Source organism: Aspergillus luchuensis, chromosome 3, assembly GCF_016861625.1.
Source record: "Aspergillus luchuensis IFO 4308 DNA, chromosome 3, nearly complete sequence".
NCBI classification, from domain to species: domain Eukaryota; kingdom Fungi; phylum Ascomycota; class Eurotiomycetes; order Eurotiales; family Aspergillaceae; genus Aspergillus; species Aspergillus luchuensis.
In genome coordinates this window covers 3,968,269-3,989,970 of record NC_054851.1, presented here as the reverse complement: position 1 = coordinate 3,989,970, position 21,702 = coordinate 3,968,269, and the positions used below count along the sequence as shown (strand labels likewise).

The 21,702-nt window shown below is 52.6% G+C and overlaps 6 protein-coding genes across 6 annotated transcripts; 3 read left to right on the top strand and 3 right to left on the bottom strand.

Moving 5' to 3' along the window:
• Positions 1 to 65: 65 nt before the first annotated feature.
• On the top strand, positions 66 to 1,079 carry AKAW2_31334A (U1A/U2B'/SNF family RNA-binding protein; the record flags this gene model as incomplete). The annotated part of the gene is made up of 4 exons (XM_041687948.1): positions 66 to 109; positions 210 to 216; positions 291 to 597; positions 682 to 1,079. The coding sequence occupies 4 exons, from the start codon at positions 66 to 68 to the stop codon at positions 1,077 to 1,079; spliced, it is 756 nt and encodes a 251-aa protein (XP_041541781.1).
• A 288-nt stretch (positions 1,080 to 1,367) lies between these two features.
• Positions 1,368 to 2,566, bottom strand: VMA8 (H(+)-transporting V1 sector ATPase subunit D; the record flags this gene model as incomplete). The annotated part of the gene is made up of 8 exons (XM_041687947.1): positions 1,368 to 1,597; positions 1,645 to 1,685; positions 1,736 to 1,745; positions 1,797 to 1,845; positions 1,898 to 2,223; positions 2,285 to 2,295; positions 2,360 to 2,472; positions 2,552 to 2,566. 8 exons carry the CDS (start codon positions 2,564 to 2,566, stop codon positions 1,368 to 1,370), a joined length of 795 nt encoding a protein of 264 aa, XP_041541780.1.
• Positions 2,567 to 2,884: 318 nt separating this feature from the next.
• SYF1 (mRNA splicing protein SYF1) lies at positions 2,885 to 5,719 on the top strand (the record flags this gene model as incomplete). The annotated part of the gene is made up of 5 exons (XM_041687945.1): positions 2,885 to 2,974; positions 3,042 to 3,158; positions 3,221 to 3,274; positions 3,368 to 5,379; positions 5,434 to 5,719. 5 exons carry the CDS (start codon positions 2,885 to 2,887, stop codon positions 5,717 to 5,719), a joined length of 2,559 nt encoding a protein of 852 aa, XP_041541779.1.
• Positions 5,720 to 6,831: 1,112 nt separating this feature from the next.
• On the bottom strand, positions 6,832 to 11,856 carry GEA2 (Sec7 domain-containing protein; the record flags this gene model as incomplete). Its single annotated transcript, XM_041687944.1, has 6 exons — positions 6,832 to 7,182; positions 7,236 to 7,618; positions 7,673 to 7,779; positions 7,838 to 8,226; positions 8,277 to 8,622; positions 8,678 to 11,856. 6 exons carry the CDS (start codon positions 11,854 to 11,856, stop codon positions 6,832 to 6,834), a joined length of 4,755 nt encoding a protein of 1,584 aa, XP_041541778.1.
• Positions 11,857 to 14,320: 2,464 nt separating this feature from the next.
• AKAW2_31330A (putative Rho guanyl nucleotide exchange factor) lies at positions 14,321 to 19,088 on the top strand (the record flags this gene model as incomplete). Its single annotated transcript, XM_041687943.1, has 3 exons — positions 14,321 to 16,553; positions 16,604 to 18,462; positions 18,528 to 19,088. 3 exons carry the CDS (start codon positions 14,321 to 14,323, stop codon positions 19,086 to 19,088), a joined length of 4,653 nt encoding a protein of 1,550 aa, XP_041541777.1.
• Positions 19,089 to 19,504: 416 nt separating this feature from the next.
• AKAW2_31329S (tRNA lysidine(34) synthetase) lies at positions 19,505 to 21,535 on the bottom strand (the record flags this gene model as incomplete). Its single annotated transcript, XM_041687942.1, has 3 exons — positions 19,505 to 21,105; positions 21,160 to 21,342; positions 21,394 to 21,535. 3 exons carry the CDS (start codon positions 21,533 to 21,535, stop codon positions 19,505 to 19,507), a joined length of 1,926 nt encoding a protein of 641 aa, XP_041541776.1.
• Positions 21,536 to 21,702: the final 167 nt, after the last annotated feature.

The window sequence follows — 21,702 nt, the reverse complement described above, 5'->3', positions numbered from 1 at the left end:
CTCTCACACCAATCCTCCAATTCCTCCACCAACAAGGGTACACCCCACAAGAAAACATAGCAACAATGGCGTCCATAACAGCGCCCACCCCGATACCCCCCAACTGCACGTAAGTCCAAGCCATTCCCCCCCATCTCTTCTCCATCCTCCGAACCCGCATCGCAACAAACCCATATAGCAATAACATAAAACTAACCACCAGCCCACAGAGTCTACGTACAGTTACCTCCTCCACCATTCCCCTCTCCACAACTACACCACATCTCTAACATCCCAACGAAACAAAATAGGTCCGCAACCTCGAAGAGCGCATCAAAGTCGACCAGCTAAAAGAAGCGCTGGAAGAGATCTTCTCCGAATACGGCACGGTACTTGAAATCGTCGCGAAAACGAACCTGAAGGCGAAAGGACAGGCGTTTGTTGTCTTCGACACCGTGGAGGCGGCGACCCGCGCCATCGACGAAATCAATGGCTTCGAACTCTTCGATAAACCCATGGTGTTGGATTACGCGAAGACGAGAAGTGATATGACGGTGTTGCGTGAGGGCGGGGAGGATGAGTTGGAGGCGCATAAGAGACGGAGGTTGGCTGAGAAGGGTATGCTAGGTTTCCCCCTTCTCCTCGCTTTTCTTATTGTCTCGTTCTGTTGGAAATGGCTAATGATGGTGGTGTCTGGTGTAGAACGCAAACAAGCGCACGAAGCCCTCGAAGCTCAGAAAAAGCTCAAGCGACCCCCCGGCGCACCTACGGAACCTGGCCGTCCTGCGAAAACTGCCAAGGGCGCTGGTCTCAAGCCTACCAGTGGGGCTGCGGCGGCGGTTATTCCGGACGAGTATTTGCCTCCGAACAAGATTCTCTTCTTGCGCGATTTGCCCGATACTGCGGATCAGGACAGTCTGACGGCTGTGTTTGGTCGGTTCGAGGGATTCCAGGAGGTTCGGTTGGTCCCCGGACGCAAGGGTATTGCGTTCGTCGAGTACGAGAACGAGTCTGGGGCTATCAGTGCCAAGGAGGCGACGTCGGGGATGGCTATGGGAGAGGCTGGAAAGCCCATTCGCGTTACTTACCAGAGACAATGATTGGGGTGGTTGTGGCTTGTTTGGCGTTGGGGTGGGTATTTCTATTTTATTTTTTCCCTCGTGTCTAGTATGTCTCTTGTTTTATTACTATTACTACCTACTTGATTTCTTGGATGGTATCTGGGAAGAAAGCATGTCTGATGTCTCTTTTGAGGTAAATCATTCGGCTGGCGGTGTGATATCTGACAGTGTAAGGCATATGAAGTGACGAAAAAGAACTGCTCCAGGCTAGAAAGTGTAGGTGAGGGAGGTACTAGTTACAGGGCGATGGGGATATCTGAACGGCGCCTAGAAAATCACGTCGGCATCTTCTTGCTCTCCGAGGACGTCGGGTGCTTCAGGTGCCTCTTCTTCCTTCTTCTCAGCATCTGCGCTTTCCTGCAGCCTGGCTGCTTCTTTCTGCCGCGCAGCCAGGATCTCTGCGTCTGCAGCGGCGTTGTCGCGCTGCTTCTTACCGGAAACCTTCTTCAGGCGGTAGAACTCTTCTCTGTCGAGCTCATCCAGCTCCGAGTTGATGTCTGGGTGGTGTTAGTGGGTAGGAGGATGTCAGGGTAGGGATACGAACATTTGATGGTGTTTTCAGTACGAGGAATGATGACGTGCTCGCTGTAACCGGTTAGTATCTGGGTTAATGGGCGAAGCGCTGCATGTCTTACATGGCGTTGACTGTGACAAGTTAGCTTAATGAATGATATAAGTTCGGACAGTAGCACGTACCTCTCCGGTTCACCACCTTAATAACCTCATCTAGAATCACGAATGCGGTCTAAGAACAGTATTAACTCGTCTGACCAACGACAAGAGTGTACAAAACCAACCTGTAGACTCGCCAGCTCCACTAGCGTTTCCACCGCTCTGGCATAGGTCTCCCGACAGCGCTGGACCTGCATACCACCCTTTCCGAGACCCGTCAAGCCAAAGTCGTTGATTCCATCCTCCGTGTAGCTCTCGAAATGAGGGAGCAAGACACCAGAGACGTTCTCTTGCTTGGCCCTCACACGGAACCGGGCCTGCTTGGCGGACTCCTGAATTTGGTAGCCAATATCTCCTCCGACCGCATAGCTGACTTCGGCAAGTGAGAAAGCGGCGATTTGCATGACCCGTCCCATCTTCTGCTTGGCTTCATCGATGCGCCGAGTGATCTCTAGACACTGGGGTTAGTCTCCGACATGGTAGGGAGCTTCAGTGAGGAAGGGCTGTCATACCCCGGAAACGCCTGTAGATCGGGACGGGTTAGTGATAACAAGACCCAATTAGATAGGGCAAGTCAAAGAACATACTTGGTCAAGGCCTCACTCTTCCGCTTCAACAAACTGTGTCCTGTCTCAGCACCCTTTAGTTTACCCTTCATCAACCCCAACGACTGGCGAGTCGGAAAGACTGCCTCACGGCCCTGAATAGGTGATTGTAATCAGTATGCATGCCTCCGCACAGCTCGTGAAAGGAGACCGGAGGATAAAATCTGGACATACCACAGCTCCCGACATGATCGATGCAGACGAAAACAAAAATGAAAAAAGAGGGAACAAGAAGGGCCACTCCAATCCCGACAAAGGCCACGATAGCTGCAGCGAGGAGGGAGGGCCGCGATATGCGATGACGATGCGCGATAGTGAGCTTGGGCCACCCCGTGCCCGCCCGCATGACTGCCGGTCACGTGCACAACGTCCGACTTCATCGCCCGCAGCGCTCGGCGCTTTTCTCCAACCCGCGCGACCAGACAAGCTTTACCCGTTCATGCGACCCCCTTTTCTGCGGATTTCGTGTTGACCGTGTGAGTTGGTCCCGCTCGATTGAGTGGCGCAATGCCAGGGACAATCCTGCCCCCGAGATCCCACCGGCAACACGCTCAGATGGACCGAACGTCGGCCTCAGGGCCGGACCTCTACCTGATTGTAAGTGGGGGCGACGCATCCATTGATTAACCAGACAACCCTGGCTAACTGTGCGATGTGATTACAGGCCGATCAGGATACTGTCTATGAACAGGATCTCCTTCGCAGTCCCGGTAGCATCAAGCCATGGCTTGCCTATATCGAATATAAACAGCAACATGGCACGCTCTACGAGCAAGCCTTTGTACGTTTTCTCTGCCGTCGCGATGACGTCCCGATATACGTGCTAACCAACATCATTTGCAGGTCATGGAGCGTGCGTGCAGAGAATTGCCGAGATCTTACAAGCTGTGGAAAATGGTATGGAACCTTTCTTTTTCTACCTGCGGAACCCCTCATATTACTATATTCCGTGTCACATGGTGGTGTCAGAATACAGCTGACCAGAGGCAGTACCTCGAATTCCGGACACACCACCTAAAGGGCCGCAACGCGACTGTCTATCGGGCCGAATACCAGAAAGTGAACGCGCTCTTCGAGCGTGCTCTCATCCTGCTCAATAAGATGCCGCGGATATGGGAAATGTACCTCTCTTTCCTGCTCCAGCAGCCTCTTGTCACGCAAACTCGACGGACATTCGATCGTGCACTGCGAGCTCTGCCAATCACACAACACAATCGGATTTGGAAGCTCTACAAGACTTTTGCGCGTTCCGCGTCAGGCCAGACCGCTGTGAAGATCTGGGCTCGGTACATGCAGATTCACCCTGAGAATGCCGAGGAGTACATCCAATTGCTCGTCGATATGGGCCAGTACACGGAGGCCGTGAAGCGGTACATGGAGATCCTCGACAACCCCCGTTTTCAGTCCAAGGAAGGAAAGAGTAACTTTCAGCTGTGGACGGAGATGGTTGATTTGTTGGTATCAAAGGCAAAGCAGATCGAGACTGGCCCTCAGGTAGGAATTGATGTTGACGCCATTTTGCGCAGCGGCATTGATCGGTTTGCCGACCAGAGGGGCAAGCTGTGGGCTGGCTTGGCCACGTACTGGATCACCAGAGGCAATTTCGAAAAAGCTAGAGATGTCTTTGAGGAAGGTATCACGACGGTCATGACAGTCAGAGACTTTACCCTGATCTTTGACTCTTATGTCGAATTCGAGGAGTCTATTATCGGAAGCTTGATGGAGTCAGCAGCAACTCGAACTGACAAAGGACAAAGTGACGAAGAAGCCGACTTCGACCTTGATCTGCGAATGATGCGATTTGAGCAACTGATGGATCGACGACCGTTCCTTGTTAACGATGTGCTTCTCAGGCAGAACCCCAACAATGTCATTGAGTGGGAGAAGAGAGTGGCCCTCTGGGGAGACAACAAGCACGAAGTCGTGCAAACATATACAGCAGCTATTGCAGCTATCAACCCCAAGAAGGCCCATGGCAAATTCTCCGAACTCTGGGTCAACTATGCCAAATTCTACGAGAATGGAGGCGACCTAGACACAGCTAGGGTTATCTTCGAAAAGGCTGTTAAGGTTCCCTATAAATCAGTGGCTGAACTGGCCGAGACATGGTGCGAGTGGGCGGAAATGGAACTCCGGAGCGAGAACTTCGACAAGGCCGTAGAGATCATGGCGAAGGCAACACAAGCACCGAAGAAATCGACTGTGGACTATTTCGACGAGAACCTGTCACCTCAGCAACGTGTGCACAAGAGCTGGAAGTTGTGGAGTTTCTACGTCGACTTGGTAGAAAGCGTGTCTTCCCTGGAGGAGACCAAGAAGGTGTACGAAAGGATTTTCGAACTGCGCATCGCTACCCCTCAAACCGTCGTCAACTACGCCAATCTCCTGGAGGAGAACAAATACTTCGAAGACTCCTTTAAGGTATACGAACGTGGATTGGATCTCTTCAGTTACCCAGTTGCATTCGAGCTGTGGAATCTCTACCTGACCAAGGCCGTTGACCGGAAGATTGGAATCGAGCGACTCCGCGATCTGTTTGAACAGGCGCTGGATGGATGTCCTCCCAAATTTGCAAAACCCCTGTACTTGATGTACGGCAACCTGGAAGAGGAGCGCGGTCTGGCCAGACATGCCATGAGAATCTATGAGCGTGCTACCCGGGCCGTCTCCGACGAGGACAGATTCGAGATGTTCGAGTTCTACATCACGAAGTCGGCTTCAAACTTCGGATTAACTTCCACGAGACCCATCTACGAACGGGCCATTGCAGCCTTGCCCGACCAAGAAGCGAAGGAAATGTGCCTCAAGTTTGCAGAAATGGAGCGGAGACTCGGAGAAATCGACCGGGCCCGTGCGATCTATGGACACGCGTCTCAATTCTGCGATCCGCGTACCAATGCGCCCTTCTGGCAGAAATGGGAGGCATTCGAAGTCCAGCATGGAAACGAGGACACCTTCAAGGAGATGCTTCGTATCAAGCGCAGTGTTCAAGCACAGTACAAGTAAGTGATGCCCACATATAGCGAAAAACCAGCTCATGACTAACCTCGAAACAGCACCGACGTCAACTTCATCGCTTCCCAGGCGATTGCCCGCAGTCAACAGCGGACCCAAGACGGCGGCAAAGACAACGAGCAAGATGGCGAGGACGCGGCGGCGGAGCGTGCAGACGCAATGGCAGCATTGGAGCGACAGGCTTGTGCCCCCGTGGGCTTTGTCGCCGCCAGCACCGGACCAGAAGGTGGCAACCGGCCACCTCCAGCTGGCCAGGAACAGCAGCCTTCGGCTGCTCCAGTCAACCCGGATGCGATTGACCTCGATGACGACATGGATGCTGACTAGTTCTCTCTTTCTCGTTTCTCTTCGCTCAATTTACCTGTATACCATTCCTTTTTATCTTTTGAATAGCTGCGCTGCAATCTCAATGACAACATCCCATCATCCATCATCAAATCCAAGATGGAATTGCTGCCAATCTCGTGACTTTTTCATCGTCATCGCCATCAATCACTCTTCTATACTTTCCCACCTACCATCTACCCCAATTAAGCAGTCCACTGTGGCTACTGGACCCTTCTTGAATAGCCCAGAACAACAACCCCTCCAGATCATCTGTACCACTCAACCATCTAACCTCCTTCTCCTTTGTTTCGATCTTCAACCCAACCATTCTACCAGTCCGCGTACACTCACGCGTTTTTCCTTCTTGCCACCTCGCTCTATATTTGTTATACTTATAGGATACCTATTTAGTTAGTACATCCCATTCTTCTCTTCGGCGTTGCTTTACTATATAGTATAGTATAGACACACCCTGAATCGGAGCTGAGCCTGTTTGTCTGTTGCTGATCAATCGTGAGGCTTTACCATTTATTAATATGAATAGATGATACTATGGATGATATGGATGAGTGGCTGTAGAGCTTTGTCTTTCTAGATTAGTTTAGTGTCTACTAGGTAATTTATAGTTGTAATTACCAAGGTGGAAATAGGTGGATTCTCGTTCAATCCTCATATTGTTTAGTATGAATGGTTCTAGTTGTATTAATACTACCACCGTAAAGAAGAGAGAAAATTAACAGCAGGTTCTATACTTGAAGTAGGTAGTTGTTATACCTCGCAAATTTTCGACACACACAAACACAAACACGCAATATGCATGCTTGGGGATAGTTCAGTCCCCGTTAGTAGATTAGTCAATGTATCAAACCAAATAAAGGCAAAACGGTCTTTCTTCATGATGAGCAGTTGATTATATTTACAGGGTACACAGGTAGGTGGGTAGGTATTTTTGCAAAACATGGATGGTAAGTGGCAGAGGCAAAATCGACTATAACCCACGCTATAAAATGCCCGAGGTACATGGAAAACAATGGGTAACATAACAGAAGCTGAAGATTTGATGATGATGGAATTGTCAGACCCAGGTAGGTAGGTCTCATGGACTGATGTGATCAATCCTGTTTAGCCGCCGGTGCTTCGGTCTCCTCTTCTGCTTTGGCTTCGGCGGCAGCTTCAGATGAGGTCGGTTGCTCTTCTGCGCTGGTACTGGCTTGCTCTTGGGGTTCAGCAGGGGGAGTTGGAGTTGACGGGGCAGGGGAGGGAGCCACGGAGACGGGGGCGGATTTCTCATCGGATGCATTGGGGAAGATTTCCTTGAATAGATCGGGCAGGAACCGTTCCAGGCGTTTCTTGGTCTCTGTCCAGATGGGCTCCTTGCTGGGATCCTGGGAAGGAGGGACCAGGTAGCCTCCGTCTGCCATGACGAGGAGGATATTCTTGAGACTTTCGGGAATCGCCTCTTCCTGTTCGGGGTTAGTGTTGGGCTTTGAGTACAGGTTGTAGTAAGGCAACGTACCAGGCTGTCCCCTTGGCCACTGTTCATCATCCGGTCGAGGATATCGAGGATCTTGAGCCACAGATCGAGCATGCCATCACGGTTGGGAAGCTGGTCGAGGTAGCGCAGGAAGATTTTGCACACCAAGATGGCCACTTGCACGCGGGTTTCACCCATTCCCAAGGGATCGGAGTGGTAGACTTCGGGCTTCAATAGCCGGAGGATAAGAGGGAAGAGAACTTGGTCGAAGATGGCTGTCCACTCCTTCTCATCGGTGGAGCTGATCTCAAGGGAAAGGAGAGTTCTTTGTAGAGCTGAAACAGCATGGTGACGGATATCTCTGCATGGGTTGATGCATTGCGCAGTCAATGATTGGAAGATAGGAGACCAGTAGGCGGACCAGGCTATGAACATAAATTAGTTTAAGTTTGAATGTATAGACATCCTCTGAGACGAACCTTCGCTTTCCTCGAGGTGTGACTGCTTAATTAGATTCGGCACACGCCGGGTCAATTGCAGGACGTAACCGATGGCCTTAACGCCACGTGAAACCACCTCATTCTCACTACCAGCATCGTCAGTATTACAAAGTCGGTACAAGAGTGAGTATTCCAAGGGCGTACCTCGGCTTTGAAGGCTTGACAGCTTTGCCACGTCTTCCATGCGCGTCCCGCTGACGCTCTTCAATATAGCCTACGCTACCGGCGCTGATGAAGTCGTTCGCAAGGCCAACGGCAGCCTCATAGTTATCGGCAGTGATTATGGGAGGATTCGAGTCCACAATGGAGTGCAGCAGATCGAACACAAGCGGAGCAGCTTCCTTGTGAGGCAGCAGTCTCTGCAAGATGGACCAGAAATCAGGAGAGACGGTGATCTCGTTCCGCAAAAGCCCGGGGCTCGAGATGCAGCGGAATAAGCTCTTCACTATCGTAACGGCGACGCTTTCCAAGATGTCCTGGTCAAAGCCAGAGATGCCGTGCAAGATTACAGGAACCCTCATGAAAGGCTGATCCTAAACGCTGGTCAGTGTACTAGAATGTTGTAAGGAGGGAGCTGACATACGTGGCTCAGCCGGAGCAGGTTCAGCAGATAATGAATGATTCGGGACAAGGCCAAAGAATGGATGTTTCTCGCGTCGCGAATGAACGCTTGTAATGTGGTCAGGAGTCTCTCCCCGAGAGCCTCTAGTGTTTGCGAATCCCGCAAGGTCAGGATAGTCGCTAGTTCAAGGAGGTACATCATGCCTGGGTCGTAGTTGGACCGGCTGCCATCGGTCCTGCCGTTGGACGCCCTTGAGCCAGCTGAAGGTCGTTCGGGTTTCACGACAATGACTGCCGGAGCACTTTCTTCGGGCATCTGGGCCAATAGCGCTTCTACAACCAAAGTCACCGTCTCCAATGGAAGGGACCTAGAAATCAGGTTAGAGATACGAGTAACAGAGAACCGCGAATGGTACTACTCACTTGATGTTTGCCAAGATGTCGGCTGTAGAACAAGCGGTAATGCAGTCCACAGTGCACAAGGTGTTCTCCAGCTCTTCATCCGACGGCTCCGGAGGCTCATCAGCTGCGTAGCTGGAGAGGTATGACGTGAAAGCAGATAGAAGCCCAGTTTCCGTATTCCGTCCATCGCGGTCCACGACTTGCGATGGAGTCTGCAATGGAATTGGCGAGATATCAAGCTCAGCGGTAAAATTGGAATCCAGCGCAGGAATGAGAGAATTAATGAACAGGTTGCTAAGGATTCGAGCCACATAGGTCCAGCCCTGCTGAACTGCGGCTTCATTGCTAGCCAACACACGGAAGAGTACCACCGCGGCCAGTTGAGCCCTGAAATCCCGTCCAAATTTCACCGCAAGCTCGCTCACCATCACGCTCTTCTGACCGGCCTGCACTTCGGTGTTGAGAGCGGTACTGGGGGGGTTTTCGGTAGCCAAGGTACTGATCGAGGACAGACAGAAGACGATCCGGTCGAAGGCGTCGGTTAAGCCATAACGGGCAGCGATTTGGGCGCACTGATCGAATCCCGTGACAACCCGGGAGTATACTGCGTCATCCGAGGCCGACATGAAGACATAAGATAGAGTCGCGACCACCGGTTTCCAGGTAGCGGCGAACATCTCAGCGTCGTAGATGTTGGTTTCACCAACAACCAACTCTCCGGCAGAGGAGGATTTCAGCAACAATTCCCGCCACGCAAAGTCGAATGCGTGCTGGTTATCATGCTCATCCGGCAAAATGATCTCATTATGTTTGATTGAATCGTAGATCTCCTGCAAGAATTCAGGTGCGAAATCCTGGCCTGAATTCACGCCCCGCAGATTCCGGGAGAAATCGGTGCATGACATGCGATTTTGGGACTTGATGTTGGGGTTGTAGAGCTCTGTATTAAGCATGATGATGGCGTACGTTAGCACAAAGGCAGCGTCTTTGTCGGCGATCTGAGTGGGCTGGGCCTTTTGCATGTATTTCTCGGTGAAGGTGGTGACGATACGCTCGATCAGCGGTGATTCGCCAGGCAAACGGAAAGCACCCAGGAGATCCCGGAGGGCATCTACGATGGTCTTTCCAGAGAAATCGAACAGCTCGACAAAGGCATCGAGCAGCTCTTCATTATTGCGCTTGGACAAATATTCACCCAGCATCTTCTTTGACAACCGAGTCGTCCCCTTCAAGAAACGAGCAACAAGGGCAGGATCACTCGGGTCTTCGATGATACCGTGGGATGCCAGATAAGCAATCCCAGCTTTGGGATCCTCGTTGAACTTCTGGGCGGCGTGAATAATCAGCTTCTTCGTCCTGCGCTGGCTCCGGAGCTGCTCGATGGAGGGGAAACCCTCGTGCGACGGCTCGTCGTCAAGTCGATCATAGATGAATTGAACGTAACCAAGTAGGGCGTCCAGACACAGCGGAGGCACGTTGGTCGTGCTCCACGTAGCTGAATCCGGAAACGCACTACGTGAGAGCAAGCCGACCATGTCCTCGCACAGGTCGGCCCGATCGACATCGCAGTCGTAGTTGATGAAAAGCTCTACCATGAAGCTCGGGATGCGTGCCAGCACGCCAATGCTCTCGACCATGGCTTCCCGGGTCTCCGGCCTCCGCGACCCACCTTCCAGACCCAACTGTTGTCTATCCTTCACGGGAACCGGCGTGGATCTTCCACTATTTGTTTGCGATGGCGACGGCTTCACGAGCTTGGGCACCTGCGGGACACCGTCGTAAAGGGCCGGATTGATGCCGGGCTCTTTCGGAATTTCGACCTTCGGGTGCAAACAGGCGACTAGGTAGGACAGGTAAAGCTCCTGCTGCAACTTCAAGACCGGCCGACAAGTTAGCAACAGAGTGCCGGCGACCCTCAGTGACGCAGTCAAGATTGCGATGTTCTCTGATCGAACCAGCTGAAAGAGGTGCCGGCATAGGTCGTCTTGCGCCAGCGTCGCGAGACTTGGGTGTTTCGCAATCGACGGACCCGCGACCTCCAGGGCAACGTCAATGATCCTCAATGCCATGACCTTCATCGGCTCGGTATGTTGGCGGTTGTGCGGGTCTAACAGGTCGATGAGGACACGGAAGAGCTCACGAATAGACGGTAAAGAGTATGGCTTCACTTCGTCACCGGTGTCGTCCTGAGGGTTTGGTGGGGCGGCAACGGCACTCCCATTCAGCATCTGCTCGGGCGATCCGTCGCGGCTGCCACGATCTCGATCAGTCACCCCGGTGTCGGAACCCATGGCGGATGGATGTTGCGAGGTCACGGTATTCCCGTCGACGGACGGGTCCATCTTCAGGTTGGTCTGCTCGGACTCGGTGCGCAAAGGAGCTTGGGATCCGGCTTCGTCGTCCTCGGAGATATCCAGGTGCGACAGGCGCATAAAAATGACCTGGCACATGTTGACCATGGCCATTTCGGCCGATCTCCGCAACACCTCCGACAGGCGGACCTGACAACACATGCTCAGACCGGTTTCCATCATCTCACAAACACTCTCGTCTCCGAGCAGCTCGCCCTCGGGCCGAGACAGCATCCCTTCCATCAATTTCAAGATCCGCAGCAAGACAATCTCATCGGCGGCGGAATCACTGGCTTCGAAGCGACAATGGGTAATGGCGGCCGAGAGGAGTTGCATGGCCATGGGGAGTCTGGGCGAATCGCAACTAATGATGTTGTAGGCGAAGAACTTGGTCAGGGCGACAAGGGCCAGGGAGGTAATGGCGGCGGAGGTGGAAGAGGATCGGATGACCTGGAGGAACGGGTGAAGCAAGGCAGGAGCGTCAAAGGACCGGATATCTTTGCAGCCCTTGAGGTCGCTCCGCAACCTGGCAAAGGCTGAAATCAGCGGGTTATCTTGCATACTCTTTCCCTTCTTGCCGCGGAGACCCCAGCGGTTCGCGAGGACGTGATCCTCATCGGCGGAGGACATTCTCGATCGTGGACGGGGCGGCGTAGACCCATTGCGGGGGCTTGGGGGCGCCGATGTATCTCGGTCGTAGACACGAGAGACGGCGCCTCCGCCGAGGATGGCAGAGACGGACGAGTGAGCCCAACGGGCATGTTTTCGCATGGCCGAGGTGACTGTGATGCATTCCGTAATGACCAACGCGACCGGATCGACCGCGATGGGTAAAGGCGTGGACGACATGATGAAGAGCAGGGAGGGAGAGGGAACGGCCAAAAGAAAGTCGCCGAATAGTGGGAGGCAATTCAAACCATGGCCCTACTCGAACAGAGCAGCGAGAGGGAGGGGAAAGGAGGGGAGGAGGAGGAATGAGGAGAGGAAGTTGGAGGAGCCGAGGGGAGGAGGCAAGTTGAGTTCGGCGAGCGGGAGGAACACAACAGCTGGTCTTCTTTGGGCTCCGGCGAGCGGAGAGCCTGCCTGAGGTTCTCCATCCCTGCCCGATGTGGTTTAGGCTCGAATCCGTCTCCGGCGGTCAAACAGTAGAATCACTGCAAGTAGATGCGATGCAATTTATTAGTGTCTACATATTTCATATCGGTATATCCTACAACATAAATGATCAGTGTCTTGGCAGTTGATGTAATATATTATGACATTAAGTTCCCTTCAAAATACATCAACCCAAAAGAAAAAAAATTCTCATGGTTACTACGCACCCAAGACTCAGTCGCTGCAGTAACTACTTATTAAAACTCTTGTCACTTGGGGAGGGGAAATCTGCAAGGGTTGCTTCTCCCATTGCAATTTGCTGAGGATAGTTGCGGGGGTTGCATGAGGATGCCTTGCTTGATCCTCGAAAAGTTAAACTTGTAATTGACTAGTTGTTCAGGAGAAGAGCTGATGGTTATGGTAGACCTTCATAATGAACATATATGAAGGAACGGGAGGGTATTCCCGATCCACACCCATAAAGAACAATTGATTGATTGATTGATTGATTGACTAATTGTTTGGTTTGGGCCTGGGTTTAAGGATAGTAAGGATCCATGGTTGGGATTGTGTGATGTTTTGAAGGTATGGGCGGTGTGGCCAGTGAGAGCAGTAGTCTCGATCTATCAATCTGGCAGTCCGCAGTAGCTATGTACCGGTCCCACACTCGGTCTTTCTTTTATTTTTTATTTTTTATTTTTTTTTTTATCAAATAGTTTAGTACTGTTTCTGTTATCTGACTGACGATAGAGTAAACAACTGCTGGATCCCTCCAGGATGATCAACGCATGCACCCTAACCACCCTTACCTGGGTAGTAGTAATTGAGTAACTTCGGCGCGGGTGTGACCCTCTCGTGGACATTCCATGAATCTTCCCGTGGCTTTCTTTTTCCGGACAATTGTTGACAGTTGGCGCACTTTCCCCTTTCTACACGTGTCGGCGTGTGATTCTTCGATTCTGCACTGATGGGAAAGAGGGGAAAATACTAGAAGTAATCCGGACATTTTTATAGATGGGATACTTGGGTAAGTGTATTTACTGGAAGGAAATAAGCTATTAGCATTCCTTTCCCAAATTAAAGAGTTGTCATGCTCCGTACTATGTGTCATTCTTAAATTACTCAAAACTGTGAATGAAGGAAAGAGGATAGTCGATCTGCCACCGATCTAAACTAAACCAGATTAAGGGTTTGCCAGATCCTCTCCCCCGCGTGTCCGAAACACAAAAAAAGAAGAAAAAGAGAAAAAGGCGCGTCACAATCCCAAACCGGCCAGACCCGATCTTCTCTCTGTCTTTCCCCTCATCGTGGAGGGCTGCAGCAGCACTAAATCCATCAGCAACCAACTTTAGTCGCCAGTCGCTCGGTCCAACGCTGCAAATCCCCTGCAAGTCCCTCAACCTGGCTGTCAAAAGACGAAAACAAACACACTTGCAAGCTTATTCCTGGATCTCTCTGTGTCTCTCGTCTCTCTCTCTCGCCTCCCCCCATCTCAGTGTGTCATTGTCTGTGTGTCTGGGCCCTTCCCCTCAGAAACGCGTCTTACGATCCCGATCGATCCATTGATTGATTGATTAATTAAATCATCGCCCATCACCGCCGCTGCTTGACTTTCTCTTTCTCCTCTTCTTCCCTTCTCCTCCTCCGCCTTTCTTTTCCCCAACTCACTCACTCACTCACTCTTCTTCTTCTTCATCTTATCTCTCCTCACCAGTTCCTCCCATGGAGGGGTTTCCTTCTCTTTCCCCTTCCGCTGCATGAGGACCCTCATTCGTTACGACCTCTGACTGTGCGACATCGCCGCTTCTCTCTATTATGTCTTCGTCCATCTACTACATCGACCTTCTTTTGCCATAGTCCTTCCCTACTAATTCTAATCCCCTCCCTGGGACCTGCCCATCCGGTTCTTTGGTGGTTGGGCATCACTGATCGCGGATCACTGGTCACTAACTCTGCCTACTTTTTATTTCCTATTTCCTGCTACTTGCTTGCTTAGCTCCCCTCTTATCGTTTTCAGTTTCTGATTGACATTAAGATTGGCCTTTCCCTTAATAATCTGTCCCACCTATTGGCTATCTACTAGTGCAACTAATCCTTGATCGCTCTTTCCCATCCAACACCCCCGCCACTTTATCGGTCGGTTATTTCCCACGCTTTCGTTGCATGCGATAAACCCAGCTTTCCTTCCTTCCTTCCTTCCTCTCCCCCGCCCGCCATCATGGCGACGGTCTCAACCGCCCCATCGGACCTGCCTCTGGAGCAGCTTTCCTTATACCATGCCTCCGATCCCTATTTATCGTCCATCTTCATCTTCTACGGTCCCGTCGCAACTGCAAATGCCACCGTCAGCAGTTCGCGCATCCAGGCGCATATCCTCACCCCCGCCGGCTTCCAAAGCTACCCGCGCATCACCGTCTCCCCCGCCGCCCCCTTATACGCTGCGGTCAACCACTTGCCCCGAGAAAAGCAAGGCGATGAAGTCAGTCGTGGTCTCGCCGTCAGTATGCTGAAGTACTTCGCAGAGCTGTCGGACCCCGCCAAAGAGTGCTTGCAGACCTTCGCCCGCGCCGGGAAACCGGGGCTCCGACTGCCCAAGCTCTTTGATGAAATGCACGCGGCGGAAATAGCAAATCGCATGACCAAAATAGAACATACCGCCGACATTGTGCGCGACATTCGTGGCGCTTTCCAAGAGCGCAAGGTTCCCTGGGTGGATATCGATGTGGTCCTCCCCGCCGGTGTCATCCAGCCTCCTGCCCCGCCCGATAACGATGATGATGATGTTCATGATGGTAATGCGGATTTGTACGATGCCCCCGATCTTCAATACGGACGCTATACATCTCTGGTACGATCCCTCGGAGCGCCCATGTTCCTCCCCACTTCCCGACTGAAGCGCGCCCCGTCGCAACCGACCAACCTGAGCAAGTCCCGGCTCTTCTCGAAAGGCCAGAAACAAGCTCTGCGCTTGACCATGTGCGAAGTGGTGGATACGGAGGAGAGATATGTGAACAAGCTTTACACTTTGGTGTGTCATGTGGCGGAGGAGTTCCGGTTAAAGGCCCAGGCCAGAGGCCCATCGAGCACCAGCCCCAATGAGTCCGATCTGGCCACGCTCTTTCCACCATGCTTGAATGAGATTCTTGAGGTCAACATGGGCTTTCTAGGGGTGATTCGACAGGTTCTCGAGGAGACGGAAAAAGAAGCCATTGATGACCTCACCGATGATACAGAACTGCCGGGGTCGGTGTCGCAACGATCTTTCTCGCGGGAGGAAACGGATGCGATTGGCGCAGTGGCCTTTGCCAACGCGCTCCTAGACTGGTTTCCCCGATTTTCCCAGCCGTACGCTGATTATATGCGGGCTCATACCGGCTTCACGCAGACGCTCAATTCATTCATGAGAGACAAGCACTCGAGCTTCTCGAAGCGCGTCTACGAGACCGGAGAGCAGAAGCTGCGCTCCCTCCTCATGGAGCCGGTGCAACGTCTTCCTCGCTATAGTCTCCTGATCGACACGATGACCGGGAGTCTCCCTCTGGTTCACCCGGCCGTCCGACCACTACTGAAAGCGCGCGATGTTATCAAGGACATTTGCTCGCTGGATGACGCTTCGTCAACGAACCACGACCAGAGTTTCCGACGGTTGAAAGAGCTGGTGGACGGATGGCCCTCTACGATTCTACCGACCGGCCGCCTGATCACCGCCGTGGATTTCAACGAGCTAACCCCGCCCTATCATCTCGATGTCCCACCCATCGAGCCCAGCGCGGGCATTATGCTAATTTACAAGAACTGTCTGGTATTACTATCGAAGCCAGTGGGTGCGAAGACCACAGCGCGTGGTCTCCTGGCCGATCTGGATAACGCCGCCGCGGCAACCAATACCGCACCCAATTCGCCCGCCTCATCCGAACTCCGAGTGGTGCAAGTATACGACTTGCACACCGTGCGATGTACGCAGTCCACGTGTGGCCGGATTTTGTTCTTGGCCCCGGCATCCGCCACCTCAAGACCCGACCAGAACACGACAGTGGATTTGCTTGCACTCGAGCCGGTGTCCATGTACGAAGGCCGTGCGAGCCGAATCATAGAGGAGATTGCGAAAGCCAAGATCGAGGGCCGATTCTCTGAAAGCGAGCGCGAAAGTGGCAAGTGGTCGCTGCGCAGCCCCACCGGTACAGTGGGAAATCTCGGGATCCTCGCATGTGTGTTTGAAGAAGCGCCGGAAGAGGCCGCGCAGAGAGCCAATCTGTCGAAGATCCGGGTGATTTTCGATACTCCTAGGGCAGAGTGCAGCCAAAAGTTGAAAGAGTCCGACTTGGAGGTGATAGTATCCGTGTCTCTGGCCAATGAAGACCAATACCGGGTAGATGTTGATTCCGTAGTCGGCACTGCCTCCTCAGACATGGTTACCGTGGATAGTTTCGTGCCCGTGCTATCCAAGCGCTGTAAGTACTCGCCAATTGACCGATACTGATAGAAATACTGACTCTAGCAGTGCTAAATGTGCTCCTCCCTCTCCATGGGCCTCGAAATCGAACGATGACGGAGTCAATCGTACATTCCAACTTTGACATTCTTCGGTACCTTGCCGGCCACCTCATGGCTCAGTTTAAGGTTCCCCGTGGCTTCCGCCCCCCTTCGCCATCAAAATTGCTCTCCAGCCTTCTCGGGGGGAGTCAGTCCAAGGACAGCAATGCATCCAGCTCCAAAGCACCGACTTCGGCAACTCTACTGGGAGAGTACCCTAAAATGCCTCCGCCCCGAGGCAACATGTCGCGCTCTAACACACTGCCTTCGGTGTTTCCTGGAAAGGAGGAGAGCCCGGTCAAGATCTCAGTGGTGGGCGCTCCACCGACCAAGGGCGAGGAAAGTCCATTTAGTGCGTTGGAGCAAACATTTGCTGCTTATGCACTCGCACTGCAGTCTCGGAGTGGGAACATTGTCGGACGGTCTCTTCGCGGGAGGGATAATGTCGATCGGTCGTCGGTCAATGAGCTGTACAACATCCTGCTGGAAGACCCTGGACGGATCCAAGCAGCAGCTGAAGTGCCCGTCGACACGCTTTTCGTGGCCTTCGAGACGTTCATGACCAATGCGTGGAGGGAACACATGGGCCCCGTTATCGACTCCCCGTCGCTAAGGATTCTGCAGGCGCAATTTGACAACATGTTCCCGCGGGACTTTGACGAGAGTTTCCGACGATTCTTGGCGGACCAGAGTCCCCAGAATCGTCGTGCGCTGGCTTCCATGATCCGGCTGCTGGCGGAGCTGCTGGATGCCTCGGGTAGTGATGGTGATCGGGGAGCCTTGACTGCGGCCTTTGCAGAAGTTCTAACTATCGACGGCGACCCAATGCAGCACATCTCTCTGCTAGACCGACTAGTGGATGACTTTGACAACCTGTTCGATGAATATATTCCTGGTGGTGCTTCATTGGAAGGGACTCTCAACTGCGACCAAACAAAGTCGGTTTCCCAGACTGCAGGTTCCATGAATTCGAACGCATCCTCCTTCCGGAAGCGTTTCGGCTTCGGTCTGCACCGAGAAAACTCTAAGCTGGAGGGCGAAAGCAAGGTCTCGTCTATCCTCCGGACCCTGAGCAAGGGTAAGGGCTCGGGTGACTCAGAGCCCGGTACGCCAAAGGGGTCGCTTCTACGGTCCAAGTCGATCGACATCGATACCAGTCTAGGATCTTTGTTACGACCGGGCTCCCGAGACCGCCCAGGTGCATCCCTCTCCCAAGAACATCTTCGACGACCAGGTAGTTCTCAGGAGCAACCACCGTCTCTGTCCTCCGTTCGTGGGATCCCGACAAATACAAATGGAGTGGTGAAAGTGCGCCGCAAGAGAAGAAGCTCCCTCTCAGACCTGCGACCCGGCACTGCCTCTTCCGATGTATCTATTGTTTCTAGTGTGGGACAACGACCTGCAACTCCGTCATCTATTTCCAATCAATTCCAGGCCGATGTGGCGACTCCTGCTGGACAGGCGCGACCGCAGACTAGTCATGGCTCAGGTTCTACCGTCCGAAGCACATCACCGGCCAAGGGTGGCTCTCCCACCCGGATGCCTTCGCCAACCCGCCGATCACCGACACGCCCAGTGACGCCCAGCCGAAAAGAAAATATCGATCCCAAAATGCCGCAGACGGAACGCGCCACGAGAAGAAAAGGCGAGGCCTCGGTGTCTCCTACGCAAGAGGCCAAGAGAAGGTCACGCGCTACAAGCATTCCCTCGTCTCGGGCCCCTGGTCTGAAGGAGAGACCGCTTCAAGTCAACGGCTCTGATGCAAGACGCCTGCAACCGACGTCTTCTCAGAAGACCCCCAAACTGCGGTTGCAGAGCCCCCAAAAGGTGAGTTTGTCCATCCCTTGATGTACGATATATGGGAGACATGGCGACTAACATTAATGGCACAGCTTCGGGATCGCCTTAATAGTGAAAAGAGAGCACAGAACATGGCGCAGCTAGGTCTCAAGGATGAGCTCGATCTCATCGGTGAGGAACTACGGGCGATGAGACTTACTCCATCGTTAGTCAGAGGTGACGCACAAGGGCACGAGTCCCTTGACGAGCCATTTGCCTCGCCAACCGCGAATTCGTTCTTGGTGTCGCGCGTCCACAACCTCGAGATGAAGTTTGAAACGCTATCTGGGGAGTTCAATGGCCGCACCACGGCGATTGAAAAGGATCTGGAGTCGTCTCTGGTGGTCAGCGAGAAACGTGCCAAGAAGCTCGACGAACTTTATCGTGAAGCCAGCGCTGAAAACGAAGCTCTTTACGATCGATTCAACTCCGAACTGAGCAAAATCGCTAAAGATGTGAGAGCTGGAAATGTCGAGGATGCGCTCAAAACACAACTGTCGTCGGCCCTGGAGGAGATTGGCCGGTTGAAGAAGGAAAATTTCCGGCTCAAACGTGAAGTGGGAGGGTTACGCGCGCAGCAAGCCGCGGTGGCCTTATTGAAGGCAAGTGAGTGAGCGCTGCATGGTAGCAAAGCTTGCATTATTGACGTACATTTTCATTATTCTAATGTTTTTGTTTCTTTCCTGGAATATCTTCGAACTGGATATGAGTGTATGCCTGTTACTGGAGATGGCCTTTCTTTTCCTTCATTCCTTTCTTTCTTGGAATTTATTCTGCGGTGGTTTTGGCGTCTGAGCCATGGTGATGCTCAGGAGCGTCGTTCATTTATTCCGCACTGTGCATAACACTTCTCTTTCCTTTGTGTCGTGGCATAGCCTGCGGGTCTGCTTGGCTATTCTGGACTGCATCCGACGGGGTTTGCTTCGGGTTGGCGGGTTATGCATGTCGATCTCTTCCTTTCCTATTCTCTGTGATATCTTCACTTATGCGTACATTCCTTGTCTGGAAATCTCTTTGTAGCATAGCTTAGCTAGTTCTTCAACCAACCCATCCGTTCCAACGGTTCCCGATTAATCATCTTATACATCCACTCCCACCGGACACTACATGACATTGACTTTAGAGTATCTTCAGCTCCAGGCAACCACATCTCTATAGTCGGCAACGCCAACGGCACCTCCTTCCCTCCATCTCCAACATACAACAACAACGGCAAAGTAAAGCGAACCAACCCCGGCGCATCCCGTCCCAACCGATCCATCAATACTCTCATCTCCTCTTTAGACGCAGCCATGCGAATCCCCTTCAGATCAGACTTTTGTAACGGCCGCACAACCAGCGACAGCGACATCGGTCCTGCACCTGCCCCTGCCCCTGATGGAGGCGGTATACTCGTCCCTGTAACTCGGAACCAGTACCTGTTATCCCAGAGATGCCAGTCCGATGCATCGGTTGGTCTTTGGGACGTTTCCGTGTTTCCGCTGTGCTGGGTTGAATAGCATGAGGATGAGTAGATAGGCACACTAATGGGCAAAATAGGGAGACGGTTCCGCATGTATGGTTGGCGGGTGAGGAGGTAGGTATTTTTATAGTTTGTAAAATCTGGTGTGGTTGTGGTGGTGGTTGAGGAAGGGGGTGGTGAGAAATCGCATCGAAGAGGCTGGAACATAACCCCTCCTAGCGTGAAAGATTGTTGCTTTGCTGGGGTATTTCCTCGTTCTTGTGATATTGGAGAGGAATGGGGAGAAGAAGAATGAGAAGGGAAAACGCGAGAAACGAAAGGCTCGAAACTCCGCAACGGAAAATGGTTCTCCGGGAATGGGGAGATGAGTTCGGTGATGCGTCGGAGGGTGAGGGATGATGTGTCTTTATTCATTTCAGTTGGGGTGGGTTTCTTTGATGGTGGAGGGAACTTGATAATCAAACACCCCGTATCCGGCGCGAACTCGAGGACCTCGCACCGCTCAAGAATCTCATTTGAGTTCTCCATCACCGACCTCAGAAGCGAATTACTCTTTCTCATCAATGAAAGGATAGATTCTTCGCGCAGCGCACGTGGGAGCTTCTTCTCCGCGAGGAGACTCCTGATGGCATTTCTGGGAGTCAAGGTTGGGTCGAAGTTTGTAGGGTCGTCGACGTAGGGGATGTTGTTTTCTTTGCATGTTGCGAGGAGGGATCGTTTGGGGAAGGATAGGAGGGGGCGGGTTATGGAGATTCCGCCTGTTGATATTTGGTACTGCTTTTGTTGGTCCTGGGTTGTGGGGGTGGGTGGTGATTCTGTAAGTCTTAGTTCGTTGGTGTTCGTAGTTTTGATGCGATAGTTAGTATGATTTGCCGGTTTCGATAATGTCATTGAAGATCCACTCTCCGCAACCCCATATAACCCATGGCATTCCGGAATGCGCGTCACCGCTGGAATACCCGCTAGTCCGGCGCCCCGTGCCCCTGTGCAGAGACGCCAGAGAGTCGTCTCGACGTTGTCGTCTTGGTGGTGGCCCATGAGGAGCGTCTCGATGTTCCGTGCTCGACAGGCCTGCCCGAGAGCTTGGAAGCGCAAGCGCCGGGCGTGGGTTTCGAAGGCGGAGATGGAGTAGGATGGCCAGGTGAGGGGGAGGATTTGAGTCATTAGGCCTGCCGTTGTGGTTAATATATGATGGAATGTTGAGATGTATGGGAGTGATATACCCATATCGTCAAGCCAGCCTGCAACCATGTTCGCTTCGCGAGTACTCTCCTCGCGGGCTTTGTGGTCCACAACGAATGCTGTCACGGAGACGGTGTCGTTGCTTGTTTGCCTCTGGGTAAGTTCCCATTGTTTGCAGAGGTAGGCGAGGGCCATGGAGTCGGCGCCGCCGCTTATGGCGAGGCCTGGTGCGTGTTAGTTTGGGGTTTGAGGTAGGTGCAGGGGAGGGAGCAAACCGATTCTGCGTGGGAGATGAGGGTCATATTTCCGCCCTGTTCGGGCTGGTCGTGACTCCAGCCATATGCGCTGGAAGGAGTCGATGAAGTGTTTGACGGTTAGGGGGCCGGGGGATGTGTGGCGGAGGTGGGATGATGCCATTGGTGATGATCTAATTCATTGAGATAACGACAGGTGCTATGAAGAGAAGCATGGGGTAATCGTATCCGATACTATGAATATTTAGTTCTACTGTTTGTGGATTGTAGGATTATAGACATACGGTAGAGGGGGATTGAATTAAGTGATGAGGACGGCTGGGACGAGTG